Here is a 14,707-nt window from a genome sequence, read left to right as displayed (position 1 = left end):
TGCATTTGCTTCTACCACCATACCAGGCAACACATTCCAGGCATCTGCCACTCTCTGAGAAGTTTCAAGTTTCCGCCACTCCCTGAAAGTGGAAGATCTGGAAAGATCCAGCTTTAATCCTTAGACTGTGCATGTCTACTTCTGGATTCCCAAGTGAATAGAAACAGTCCAAAATAAATCACCCTTTAATTAACAGACAGTCTGGGTATATTAAAAATAACTGAAATATACACCAAATGTTTGAAGAACTCAACAGGCCAGGCAGCATTGATGGAGAGGAATAAACAGTCCACATTTCAGGCCAAGGCCCTTCATCAAGACTGGAAAGGAATGGGGAGCGAGCCAGGAGAATTCTTCACCTTCCTTAATCCTGTGGTAAACTATGTATACCTGTCTGGACATGCCCCTCTGCTGACTGCTCCTGTGGCTCCTCCCACAGACCCCGGTATAAAGGCGATTGGAGGCACTGCTCCCCCCCCCCCCCCCAGTCTCCGAGATGCCATGCTCCGTTTTGCTGCTAATAAAAGCCTATTGTTCGCCTCCCGTCTTCGAGAGTTATTGATGGTGCATCAAATCCCGATGAAAGGTTTCGGCCCAAAACATCTACTGTTTATTCCTTTCCTTAGGTGCTGCCTAATCTGCTAAATTCCTCCAGCACTTTGTTTGTGTTACTCCGGCTTTCCAGAATCCACAGAATCCTTCGTTTAATAATAACTGATGCTTATTTTGTTCACCTATGTGAACCACAAAAAACTTTAGATGAAACATCTGAAATAAACGGTCAGAAGAACTAAACAGGTTGAGCAGCATCTGTGGAGACAAAGGGGTGGTGGTCAATGCTACTGGGCACGACCCTGTATCAGGGACGGAGAGTGTTGGGAGAGAATAATTTGGGTAAAGGGATGAGAGGGAGGGGTGAGGCAGGGGCTGGCAGGCAATAGGTAGAAATGGGTAAGGACTGGGGGTGGGATGGGGGAGATAATGGACAAATGGAGCCAGTGGGGGAGGGTGGATTCATGAATCAGTGGTCGGTGGGCGATAGGTGGAAACAGAGGCTGAAAGGTGTTATGAAAATAAGAGGCTGCAGATGCTGGAAAATGGTCAGGAAGGAAGGTGATCATCAGAACCAACTACATGAGCGGCAATGGAGAAATTGAAGCCTCTCCCAATTGGTTTCATCTGTAACCTCTTATTTCTTCTCAACACTCTTCCAGCCTCTGTCACCCCTCCACCCCACCCAGATCCACGTCCATTGACTGGATGGAGTCCGTACGTTCTCCCCATGACTGGCTGAGTTTCCTCCGGGTGCTCCGGTTTCCTCCCACATTCCAAAGACGTGCAGATATTGGTCGGTGATTTCATCACTGTAAATTGTCCCATGATTGGGCTAGGGTTAAACTGGAGTTGTTGGTCAGCACAGCTTGAAGAACCAGAAGGGCCTATTCCATGCTGTATCTCAATAAATAAACAAATAATAGATTCCCCCCATCCCACTTCTTCTAGTTCTACCTATCTCCTGCCTCATGCATCCCTCTCACCTCCATATAATGAACTCCCCCCCGCCACAACCTGTAGTCCTGATGTAGCACCTCAATCTGAAACATCGAGTATCTTTTTGCCTTCACAAATGCTGCTTGACCCACTGAGATCCTCCAGCAGTTTCCTTTGTACTAGAAGTTCCAGCATCCACAGTCTCTTTTGCATACACAATTATTGCTGAAGATGATAATATTAAGAAAAAACAAAGTACATCACAACTCTGTGTGTAAATTCTATTTGGCGTCAGTGACAATATCAAGATTTACATGAATAAAAAGAAGTATTCTTTTCTAAATAACTCGTGGTGAGGAATTGAAACAGGAAATGCTAGATATATTCAGCAACATCCAAGGAACAGGAAATAAAGTTAACTTTTCCTTATGATTATTTCAAGCATTGTCTCTTTTTATTTCAAATATCCAGCATCCATGGCTTTCTTTTGTTTTTTCAAATCTGTGTCATGAGTTTGATTATCTTGTCTGAATTGGCTTAATTGTGGATGTCCAGACCAGCATGGAGGAAGGCTGGTGGCAGGGGTCAGCGGGGGTCAGAGTCAGCATTCCCTGCGGGCAGAAAAAATGAAGTCTGATGACCCAGCTGGGCTTGCGAAGGAGTGAGACCGGAGTTTGAGGCCTAGTGTTCAGCGATCGATGGATCCTGTTGTTTGATGCCAAGGATCCAATGAGAAGTCTCGAAGTCGAGGCCTATTGGCCAGAGCCCCAGGCCTGCGAAGCTCTGAGAGTCTGCTGGGGTCGTTGAAGGCCCAATGTCTGCACGCTCAAGTCTGAATCCAAGTCTGCTGGAGACTGAAGAAGATACCCTGCCTTGGGGTGAGAGGACTGTTCATGTGCATGGGTGGGAGGGAGGAACAGGGCTCGTCTTGTTTGTTGCTGGTTGTCTCCTGTGTTGTTCTGCTGAGCTTCGATGGATTGCAATGTTGGCAGCAGAATGTGTGGCAAGACTTGCCCCATACTGCCAGTATTCCCTCCTGTGTATCGGCTGTTAAGGCACACAACACATTTCACTGCATGTTCCATTGTACACATGATAAATGGATCTGAATCTGGAAAATCTTACTCAGAACTTCTGAGATAAGATAGAGAATACTTCAGCACAAGCCCAGATAGCTAAAAAAAAAACATCGTGCCAGTCACAAAAAGAGAGCAAACCACGGTAAACTGACGGTAAGTTTGCAAAGAATATTGTATATTTATATACAACCACATAAATAACACCAAGTACAACAACACAAACAATATTCAGAAAGCTAACAGAAGAAGCAATCATTGCAATGCTCAGGATTCTCATGACTCTGCATTGGATCTGAAGTTAATCTTCCATCTTTACATTTAACTCCCTCCAGGGAAATAGATGTTAGACAAGCTCTTTTCATTCCTTTGCCAGTTAGAAACATAGAAACATAGAAAATAGGTGCAGGAGTAGGCCATTCAGCCCTTTGAGCCTGAACCGCCATTCAGTGTGATCATGGCTGATCATCCAACTCAGAACCCTGTACCTGCTTTCTCTCCATACCCCCTGATCCCTTTAGCCACAAGCCATATTTTATGGCTTTAGCCATATTTAACTTCCTCTTAATTATAGCCAATGAACTGGCCTCAATTGTTCCCTGTGGCAGAGAATTCCACAGATTCACCACTCTCTGTGTGAAGAAGTTTTTCCTCATCTCGGTCCTAAAAGGCTTCCCCTTTATCTTTAAACTGTGATCCCTCATTCTGGACTTCCCCAACATCGGAAACAATCTTCCTGCATCTAGCCTGTCCAATCCCTTTAGAATTTCATACGTTTCAATAAGATCCCCCCTCAATCTTCTAAATTCCAGTGAGTATAAGCCTAGTCGATCCAGTCTTTCTTCATATGAAAGTCCTGCCATCCCAGGAATCAATCTGGTGAACCTTCTCTGTACTCCCTCTATGGCAGGGATCGGCAACCCGCGGCTCCGGAGCTGCATGCGGCAATTTCATCTCTGTGCTGTGGCTCCCCGTGGTTTGTTAATTTTTGAAATGTAATTCGAAATTTGAAGATTATGGTGATCTTGTACAATCTAAAAACGTTGTGGAGACCCCATTTCCTGGCACATCCGAACCGGCTCACAATTAGCCACCGTTCCGGCTAAGGGAGATAGCCTACGGGGATTTGTGAGTACGTGTCATTTGGAGCATCCGCGCCCACGGGGATGGGTTGAGGGAGGCTTTAAAGCAAGGCTGTTGAGTTTGAATAAAGTTACCTTTGACTGCAGTGTCTTTATTTTAGCACTGCGTGTAGCGCTACACTGCTACAACGTATTTTTTATCGCTATTAATATACATCACCACTGTCAATGCCTGACACCCGCCAGTGCGCGATTTCTTTTAATTCTTCGATCCAAGGTAGGCTAACTATGGAGTAACCTTCAACCCAACGTCTTTTTTTCGGAGTTCAAAATGTTTTTGTTGCATGCAGAAATGTAATTTCGTTTTCTCTGCAGGAGTTCATCAATTTCATAAATGCAACACATTATAGTTAGTTTATACATAGCATAAAGGCAAAAAAAACCCGTTGTATGCAGGGTTATTTCATTTTAAATGTCAAACGGGTTTTATAGCTCCCAGTGTTTTCTTTTCTGTGGGAAATGGGTCCATATTGGCTCTTTCAGTGGTAAACGTTGCCGACCCCTGCTCTATGGCAAGAATATCTTTCCTCAGATTAGGGGACCAAAACTGCACACAATATTCTAGATGCAGTCTCACCAAGGCCTTGTACAACTGCAGTAGAACCTCCCTGCTCCTGTACTCAAATCCTTTTGTTATGAATGCCAACATACCATTTGCCTTTTTCACCACCTGCTGTACCTGCATGCCCACCTTCAATGACTGGTATACAATGACACCCAGGTCTCGTTGCATCTCCCCTTTTCCTAATCGGCCACCGTTCAGATAATAATCTGTTTTCCTGTTCTTGCAACCTAAGTGGATAACTTCACATTTATCCACATTAAATTGCATCTGCCATGAATTTGCCCACACATCTAACCTATCCAAGTCACCTTGCATCCTCTTAGCATCCTCCTCACAGCTAACACCGCCACCCAGCTTCGTGTCATCCACAAACTTGGAGATGCTGCATTTAATTCCCTCATCTAAATCATTAATATATATTGTAAACAACTGGGGTCCCAGCACTGAGCCTTGCGGTACCCCACTAGTCACTGCCTGCCATTCTGAAAAGGTCCTGTTTACTCCCACTCTTTGCTTCCTGTCTGCCAACCGATTCTCTATCCACATCAATACCATACCCCCAATACCATGTGCTTTAAGTTTGCACACTAATCTCCTGTGTGGGACCTTGTCAAAAGCCTTTTGAAAATCTAAATATACCACATCCACTGGCTCTCCCCTATCCATTCTACTAGTTACATCTTCAAAAAATTCTATAAGATTCGTCAGACATGTTTTTCCTTTCACAAATCCATGCTGACTTTGTCCAATGATTTCACTTCTTTCCAAAAGTGCTGTTATCACATCTTTGATAACCGACATTAGCATTTTCCCCACAACCGATGTCAGACTAACCGGTCTATAATTCCCCGGTTTCTCTCTCCCTCCTTTTTTAAAAAGTGGGTTTACATTAGCCACCCTCAAATCCTCAGGAACTAATCCAGAATCTAAGGAGTTTTGAAAAATTATCACTAATGCATCCACTATTTGGGCTACTTCCTTAAGCACTCTGGGATGCAGACCATCTGGCCCTGGGGATTTATCTGCCTTTAATCCCTTCAATTTACCTAACACCACTTCCCTACTAACATGTATTTCCCTCAGTCCCTTACTATTTCCGGAAGATTATTTATGTCCCCCTTAGTGAAGACAGAACCAAAGTAGTTATTCAATTGGTCTGCCATGTCTTTGTTCCCTATGATCAATTCACCTGTTTCTGACTGTAAAGGACCTACATTTGTCTTGACCAATCTTTTTCTTTTCTTGTATCTATAAAAGCTTTTACAGTCAGTTTTTATGTTCCCTGCCAGCTTTATCTCATAATCTTTTTTCCCTTTCCTAATTAAGCCCTTTGTCCTCCTCTGCTGGTCTCTGAATTTCTCCCAGTCCTCAGGTGTGCTGCTTCTTTTTGCTAATTTATATGTTTCTTCTTTGGACTTGATACTATCCCTAATTACCCTTGTCAGCCATGGGTGCACTACCTTCCCTGGTTTAATCTTTTGCCAAACTGGGATGAACATTTGTTGTAGTTCATCCATGCGATCTTTAAATGCTTGCCATTGCATTTCCACCGTCAACCCTTTAAGTATCATTTGCCAGTCTGTCTTAGCTAATTCACGTCTCATACCTTCAAAATTACCCTTCTTTAAGTTCAGAACCTTTGTTTCTGAATTGACTATGTCACTCTCTATCTTAATGAAGAATTCCACCATATTATGGTCAATCTTACCCAAGGGGCCTCGCACGACAAGATTGCTAACTAACCCTTCCTCATTGCTCAATACCCAATCTAGAATGGCCTGCTCTCTAGTTGGTTCCTCAACATGTTGGTTCAGAAAACCATCCCGCATACATTCCAAAAAATCCTCTTCCTCAGCACCCTTACCAATTTGGTTCACCCAATCTATATGTAGATTGAAGTCACCCATTATAACTACTGTTCCTTTATTGCATGCATTTCTAATTTCCTGTTTAATGCCATCCTCAACCTCACTACTACTGTTAGGTGGCCTGTACACAACTCCCACCAGTGTTTTCTGCCCCTTAGTGTTATGCAGCTCTACCCATATCGATTCCACATCCTCCAGGCTAATGTCCTTCCTTTCTATTGCGTTAATCTCCTCTCTAACCAGCAATGCTACCCCACCTCCTTTTCTTTCCTATCTTTCCCTTCTGAATATTGAATATCCCTGGATGTTGAGCTCCCATCCTTGGTCACCCTGGAGCCATGTCTCTGTGATCCCAACTATATCATATTCATTAATAACTATCTGCACATTCAATTCATTCACCTTGTTACAAATGCTCCTCGCATTGACACACAAAGCCTTCAGGCTTGTTTTTACAACACACTTAGCGCTTATACAATTTTGTTGAAAAGTGGCTCTTTTTGCTTTTTGATCTGGATTTGCCTGCTTGCCACTTTTACTTTTCACCTTACTACTTTTTGCTTCTACCCTCATTTTACACCCCTCTGTCTCTCTGCACTTGTTCCTATCCCCCTGCTACATTAGTTTAAAGCCTCCTGAACAGCAGTAGCAAACACTCCCCCTAGGACATTGGTTCCAGTCCAGCCCAGGTACAGACCGTCCTGTTTATACCTGTCCCACCTCCCCCAGAACTGGTTCCAATGCCCCAGAAATTTGAATCCCTCCCCTTTGCACCATTTTTCAAGCCACATATTCATCGGAAATATCCTCCTATTTCTACTCTGACTAGCACGAGGCACTGGTAGTAATCCAGAGATTATTACCTTTGTGGTCCTACTTTTTAGTTTATCTCCTAACTCCCTAAATTCACCTTGTAGGACCTCATCCCGTTTTTTACCTATATCGTTGGTACCTATGGTCACCACGACCACTGGCTGTTCACTCTCCCATTCCAGAATGTCCCGCAGCAGGCTCAGAGGCATCCTTGACCCTTGCACCAGGGAGGCAACATACCATCCTAGAGTCTTGTTTGTGGCTGCAGAAACGCCTATCTATTCCCCTTACAATCAAATCCCCTATCACTATAGCTCTCCCACTCCTTTTCCTTCCCTCCTGTGCTGCAGAGCCACCCATGGTGCAATGAACTCGGCTGCTGCTGCCTTCCCCTGATGAGACATCTCCCCCAACAGTACCCAAAACAGTATAGCTGTTTAGGAGGGAGATGACCTAAGGGGACTTCTGCACTACCTGCCTACTGCTATGCTGTCTAGTGGCCACCCCTTCCCTTTCTGCCTGTGTAGCCTTTACTTGCGGTGTGGCCAACTCACTGAACGTGCTATTCATGACTTTGTTGAAATGTTTCTTTCAGTGGCTTTGAGGCCCCTGTTTGACTGTTTGACTCATCACTGATATTTAATATTCTTATCTATTATAATTGTTTTTTAAATTTTAATTCCTCCTTACCCAGTTGCTTTGTACTGTATAGACAAGTCCCATTATCCTTGTGATGCTTTGTAACTTCAGAATCTAATCGACAGAAAACATGTACTTTTTGTTTTTACTTCACTGATGTGGTGATGTAATGATGTATACCATTTGCATACATTTAGATATAATCTGTAATGAATTATGTAACCATAAAGAATGCTTAAATCAAACAATATATTTTTAATATTACTGAAATATTAAATACACAACGGTCTTCAGTGCACAGTTTACTGATGAACATCATTCAGAGTGACAGAAAAGGATGAAGAAGCAGTTTGTATTTTGGCCAAATGTGTCTCAGAAGTGACTGGCAAGCAGTGAGCTTGATAATCTGTTGTTTTCTCTGCACAACAGGACTGTAACAAAGTAAGTATAGTTTACATTACAGCACTTTAGGAAAGTAAAATTGCATTTGACAAATTGAGTTTAGTTTATTAATAACGAAGAGGGTTGACAAAGGGGAACCAGATAGGCAATGTTTGGGGAAGTTTTGCTACATGAAAGTCAGATTTTGTTGGGCAATAGTGTGATTAAAGGACAGAATTGAGACAGTAAGTAGATTGATTCTTTTTAATTTGAAGTGGAATGCCTCAAGACTCGATCGCAAAGATAGACTGTCAATAGCTGAGGTGTCAGGACAGAGATGAAGGCAAGCTTAATGCTAATGTGCAACTAGGGAAGATATGAACTGTAACGAGGGTCATCAAAAGTACAAAGGCAGATTAAGTGACCCTGCAAGAAGATGGCAGGTGCAGTACAAACTGGGGATAAGAGGTTGGAGATTTTATCAGAAATGAAAATGAAAATCAGAGCATATGAAGAGCATCTGGAGTCAGAGTATTGACTCCAGAGTACTCAAAGTACAGCAAGGCAGAGATAATATTTTCAAGTCTTAAGGCAGAGGTCCACAGACCCCCTTGCAGGGTTCAAGCATAAAAAAGGTTGGAAACCCTTGCCTTAAAGGATCCAAGGATTGGATGGGATGTCAGCTTCAGTTCAGGGATCAACTATCATTTCATTGAACAATGGAGCAGGTTTAGGGAAATTCCCTTGTATTTCTTTCCCATATTCGATCTTATTACTCTATTGTTAAGGAAAATAGTTAATGTCTGGTCTACCAGAAGTTTCTTTGCACCTTTTTCTCAAATTAGTTGTTAGAACATTAGGAGCTGACCCAAAGCTTATAAGAATGTGACTGAAGTTTCTTCAGCTTTGGAGATAGATGAACGTAACCACCTAGACAACAAAATACACTATCACGTGTCCAACCTTTGAACATCTAGCAAGTTGCTATGGTAATTATTCTTGTGTGGCGGCTCATTTCCTAGCGTATGCGAACCGACTCACAATTAGATAGCCTACGGGGGTTTGCGAGCACAGAGCTTTGGAGCCTCTGCGCCATGGGGGGCAGGTTGAGGGAGGCTTAAAAGTGAGGCTGAAGTTTTCGAATAAAGTTTTTCCTTCGACTGCAGTTACCGACTCCGTGTCGTAATTTTAGCGCTGTTTGTAGCACACCGCTACAATTGGTGACCCCGACGGTCCAAACGATTTTTGGACCAGAAATGACCGACGCCGCCTCTGTTCATGCGGTTTCGTTGAAACTGCCGGGTTTCTGGACACAGCGCCCGGACCTATGGTTCCAGCAAGCCGAAGCCCAATTCCACGTTCGCCGGATCACCTCAGAAGACACCCGCTACTACTACGTGGTGGGCTCCCTCGACCAGGACACAGCGGCCCAGGTCGCGGAGTTCGTACAGTCGCCCCCGGCAGACGGCAAGTACACGGAATTCAAAGCCCTGCTCCTCAGGACTTTCGGACTCTCACGGCGCGAGCGGGCTGCCCGTTTACTGCACCTGGATGGCTTGGGCGACAGACCTCCATCGGCTTTAATGAACGAGATGTTGTCTCTGGCCGAGGGACACACAGGCCTCATGTTTGAGCAGGCATTCCTGGAGCAGCTGCCCGAGGACATACGCCTGCTGCTGTCCGACGCGGATTTCAGTGACCCCCGGAAGGTGGCAGCCCGGGCGGACTTGCTGTGGAACGCCAAAAAGGTGAGCGGGGCGTCCATCGCACAGATCTCCCAGCCACGCTCCCGGCAGCAAACCAGTCCAGGCCCGGCCGCAGAGCCCACTAACCCCCGGCCTAATGACCACTGGTGCTTCTACCACCAGCGGTGGGGCGCAGAAGCCCGCCGTTGCCGCCCGCCCTGCAAGTTCCCGGGAAACGCCAGGGCCAGCCGCCGCTGATGGCTACGGCGGCTGGCCATCGGGATAGCCTCCTGTATGTGTGGGATAGAAGGTCGGGACGCCGGTTTTTGGTCGATACTGGGGCTGAGATCAGCGTTTTACCTCCGACAAGTTACGACACCCGCAGCAGGGCACCAGGTCCCCCCCTGAGGGCCGTGAATGGCAGCACAGTAAGGACCTATGGCACCCGTCAGGTGCAGCTACAGTTCGGCCCCAGCCAGTTCACGTGGGACTTCACACTGGCCGCCGTAGCCCAACCGCTTCTGGGTGCGGATTTTTTGCGAGCTCACAGCCTGCTGGTTGACCTGCCCAGGAAGAGACTGGTACACGCCGAGACCTTTCAGACGTTCTCCCTGGGCGCGGCCCAGTTGCTAGCCCCTCACCTCGGCTCCATCACGCTGTCCGACAACGACTTCACCAGGGTCCTGGCGGAGTTCCCATCGGTTCTGGCACCGCAGTTCACAGCAGCCATGCCCAGGCACGGCGTACAGCACCACATCCCGACACAGGGACCACCCCTCCATGCCCGTGCTCGGCGGCTTCCCCCGGACAAGCTCCGACTGGCGAAGGAGGAGTTCCAGAGAATGGAGGAATTGGGGATCATCCGGCGGTCCGACAGCCCCTGGGCTTCCCCCCTGCACATGGTGCCCAAAGCGACGGGGGGCTGGAGACCGTGCGGCGACTACCGCAGGCTGAACGAGGCTACCACACCGGACCGCTACCCTGTGCCGCACATTCAGGACTTTGCGGCAAACCTGCACGGCGCCCGGATCTTCTCCAAGGTCGACCTTGTCCGAGGGTACCATCAAATCCCGATGCATCCTGACGACGTCCCCAAGACGGCTCTCATCACCCCGTTTGGCCTCTTCGAGTTCCTCCGCATGCCGTTCGGCCTGAAGAATGCCGCACAGACGTTCCAGCGGTTAATGGACGCGGTGGGACGGGACCTGGACTTCGCGTTCATCTATTTGGATGACATCCTCATAGCCAGCGGCAGTCGTCAGGAGCATCTGTCCCACCTCCGTCAACTCTGCGCCCGACTGAGTGAGTACGGTCTTACAATCAACCCTGCCAAATGCCAGTTCGGACTTGATACCATTGACTTCCTGGGCCACAGGATTACTAAAGACGGGGCAACCCCTCTGCCCGCTAAGGTAGATGCGGTCCGCCACTTCCCCCGACCCACCACGATCAAAGGCCTTCAGGAATTCGTAGGTATGGTCAATTTCTACCGCCGCTTCCTCCCTTCAGCTGCCCGGATCATGCGCCCCCTGTTCGCCCTGATGTCGGGTCGGAGCAAGAACATTACCTGGGACGAGGAGTCCGCCGCCGCTTTCGTTCAAACGAAGGAAGCTTTGGCTGACGCCGCAATGCTAGTACATCCCAGAATGGACACCCCTACCGCCCTCACAGTGGACGCATCAAACACGGCAGTCGGTGGGGTGCTGGAGCAGCTCATCGCAGGTCGCTGGCAACCCCTGGCGTTTTTCAGCAAACACCTGCGGCCACCCGAGCTCAAGTACAGTGCTTTTGACCGGGAACTGTTGGCGCTCTACCTGGCAATCCGGCATTTCAGGTACTTCCTAGAAGGTCGGCCCTTCACCGCGTTCACGGACCACAAACCGCTTACCTTTGCGTTTACGAAAGCATCCGACCCCTGGTCATCCCGCCAGCAACGCCACCTGTCCTACATCTCTGAATACACGACGGATGTCCGGCACGTCTCGGGTAAGGACAATGTCGTGGCGGATGCGCTCTCTCGCCCTACCGTTCATGCCCTTTCCCAAGGGGTAGACTTTGAGGCACTGGCAGAGGCACTGCAGGTAGATGAGGAGATTCCGAGTTACAGGACTGCAGTCTCTGGTTTGCAGCTCCAGGACCTCCCCGTGGGCCCAGGTGAGAGGACCCTACTCTGTGACGTCGCCACCAGCCAGCCCCGTCCGGTCGTCCCCGCAGCCTGGCGGCGACGTGTTTTCGACTCCATTCATAACTTGGCGCATCCCTCCATCCGGACAACTGTCCGGATGGTTTCCAGCAGGTTCGTTTGGCACGGACTCCGCAAACAGGTCAGTGAATGGGCCAGGACGTGCATGCACTGCCAGACGGCCAAGGTTCAGCGGCACACCAAAGCCCCACCGCAGCAGTTCCATCCCGCCCACCGGCGTTTCGACCACATTCATGTGGATATCGTGGGCCCCCTGCCAGTGTCGCGCGGAGCGCGTTACCTCCTGACTATCGTGGACCGGTTCACAAGATGGCCAGAGGCGGTCCCGCTCACCGACACCACCTCCGAATCTTGCGCCCGAGCCCTGATCGCCACCTGGATATCCCGCTTTGGTGTACCAGCCCACATTACCTCCGACAGAGGCGCCCAGTTCACCTCCAGCCTGTGGTCAGCTATGGCCAGCCTTTTGGGGACTCAGCTGCACCACACCACTGCCTACCACCCACAGTCGAACGGGCTAGTGGAGCGTTTCCACCGTCACCTGAAGTCGGCCCTCATGGCCCGCCTGCGAGGAGCCAACTGGGCGGACGAGCTTCCCTGGGTCCTTCTCGGCATCCGCACAGCGCCCAAGGACGACCTGCACGCCTCGTCGGCCGAGTTGGTATACGGCGCGCCCCTGGCCGTCCCCGGGGAGTTCCTACCAGCCCCGAGGGGGCAAGAGGAAGAACCCGCTGCAGTCCTGGGCAGACTTCGCGAGAAGCTCGGTAACCTGGCCCCCATACCCACTTCACAGCATGGGCGGCACCCGACCTGCGTACCCAAAGACCTACGGAACTGTAAGTTTGTGTTTGTACGAAGGGGCGGGCATCGGCCACCGCTGCAGCGGCCATACGAGGGGCCGTTTACGGTGCTCCGGAACAACGGGTCCACGTTCGTGCTGGACGTTGGGGGGAAGGAGGAGGTTTTCACGGTGGACCGCCTCAAGCCGGCCCATGTGGACCTGGCGCAACCGGCCGAGTTTCCGGCGCCTCGGCGCAGAGGCCAACCTCCCAAGCAGGTTCTGGCCCAGGCTGTGGACATTGGGGGGTGTATCGCCGGTTCTGGGGGGGGGTTATGTGGCGGCTCATTTCCTAGCGTATCCGAACCGACTCACAATTAGATAGCCTACGGGGGTTTGCGAGCACAGAGCTTTGGAGCCTCTTCGCCATGGGGGGCCGGTTGACAGAGGCTTAAAAGTGAGGCTGAAGTTTTCGAATAAAGTTTTTCCTTCGACTGCAGTTACCGACTCCGTGTCGTAATTTTAGCGCTGCGTGTAGCACACCGCTACAATATAAACATTTTTAAAAGGGCATTAACAAGTGTTTTACAACCAATTAAGTACCCTTGTTTTCTTCTTAAATTCAGACACCAGCACAATTTATGAAATGTGAAAATCACCACTAATCAACTTGGAATTACACTCAAACATCTGTCCCTTTGAATGCGCATCTCAAGTACTTCCAATGCAACACCTCCAAAAACCAGGAACAATCTGATATTTAGCTTTTAAGCATCAAAGTGGTATAATCTTACAAATCATGTCAGTCTTGTGCAGTATACACGTTTAAAATGCCTGCTCTCAACACACCAGCACACATGCACAGCTGTCTGAATAACCCCCTCCCCTCGCACAGATACACTCGCATCCTGCTTTGGTCACTTTTCATCTTTTATACCTGTTGTTTCACATATTCACAATATGACTGCTTACTTGATTAAAATCTTACATAAACATGTAACTCACACTGTCAATCTTCAGGCCAAGCACTCAGGGACTTGTGCTAATATTACTTGGTGCTGGATCGTAACTACATGTGCTGCGTGTGACTTTATGTACTGTGATTTGCACCTTGGCCCCAGAGGGACAATCTTTTATTTAGCTGTATACATATGTATGGTTGAATGAGAATAAACTTGAACATTCACCAACATCATCCTTAATATTATGCCTTGTTTCTTTAATCTCTCCCTAATCCCATCTCCTACTCAATTACAGCAGGATGGGCAGAGTTTAATCTTTCACCAGATGGCATACTTGTGATTACTGAGAACAGTTTCATCCATTCCAAAGCAACACACACAAAATACTGGAAGCAGGTCAGGCAGTATCTATGGAAGTGAATGAACAGTCAAAGCTGAGATCATTCTTCAGGAGTGGAAAGGAAGGGGGAAGATGACATAACAAAAAGGTGGGGAAAGGGGAAGGAGGATCGCTAGGAGGTGATAGGTGAAGCCAGGTGGGTAGGAAAGGTAAAGGGCTGGAGAGGGTGGAATCTGAGAGGAGAGGAGAGTGGACCATTGGAAAAAGGGGAGGAGGAGGTGATAGGCAGATGAGAAGGGATAAGAGGCCAGAGTGGAAAATAGAAGAGATGGGGTGGCGGAGTTCCTCCGGCATTTTGTGTGTGTTGCTTTGGATTTCCAGCATCTGCAGAACTTGAGTTTATCAACCATTTCAAACCTGCTTCTTGATGTCTGTAGGCTCTGTGTCGCATGCGTCCCCGGCTGCTGATGGGAGAATTCCCTGCTGAAATCCCCTCTGACTTCTCCACACCAGTGCAGCTTTCAATTTCAGGAATCAGCTTAACAGCATTGAAACCTGAAACAAAATGGAATAATTCAACTACTACTGATGGAGCAGACTCGGTTCCATTGATTGGAGGGCAAATAATCAGAGAAAACAGATTTAAGCAAATTGGTAAAATACACAAAATGATGATGGAGGGTCTCAGCATCAGCTGTTTATTCCTTTCCAATAATGTTACCTGGCCTACTGAGTTCCTCCAGCATGTTGTTTGTGTTGTTCTG

The 14,707-nt window shown here is 48.0% G+C and overlaps 1 protein-coding gene across 1 annotated transcript in view; it reads right to left on the bottom strand.

Moving 5' to 3' along the window:
* Positions 1-14,707, bottom strand: part of LOC132407330 (centrosome-associated protein 350-like) — a 171,492-nt gene that overhangs the window by 105,906 nt on the left and 50,879 nt on the right. Inside the window, exon 7 of the mRNA XM_059993673.1 lies at positions 14,361-14,498. Within this exon, the coding sequence (XP_059849656.1) occupies positions 14,361-14,498 (138 nt within the window). The remainder of the gene's footprint in view (positions 1-14,360; positions 14,499-14,707) is intronic.

Source organism: Hypanus sabinus, chromosome 18 (genome assembly GCF_030144855.1).
Source record: "Hypanus sabinus isolate sHypSab1 chromosome 18, sHypSab1.hap1, whole genome shotgun sequence".
Classification (NCBI taxonomy): Eukaryota; Metazoa; Chordata; class Chondrichthyes; order Myliobatiformes; family Dasyatidae; genus Hypanus; species Hypanus sabinus.
This window is presented reverse-complemented; position numbering and strand designations above follow the sequence as displayed.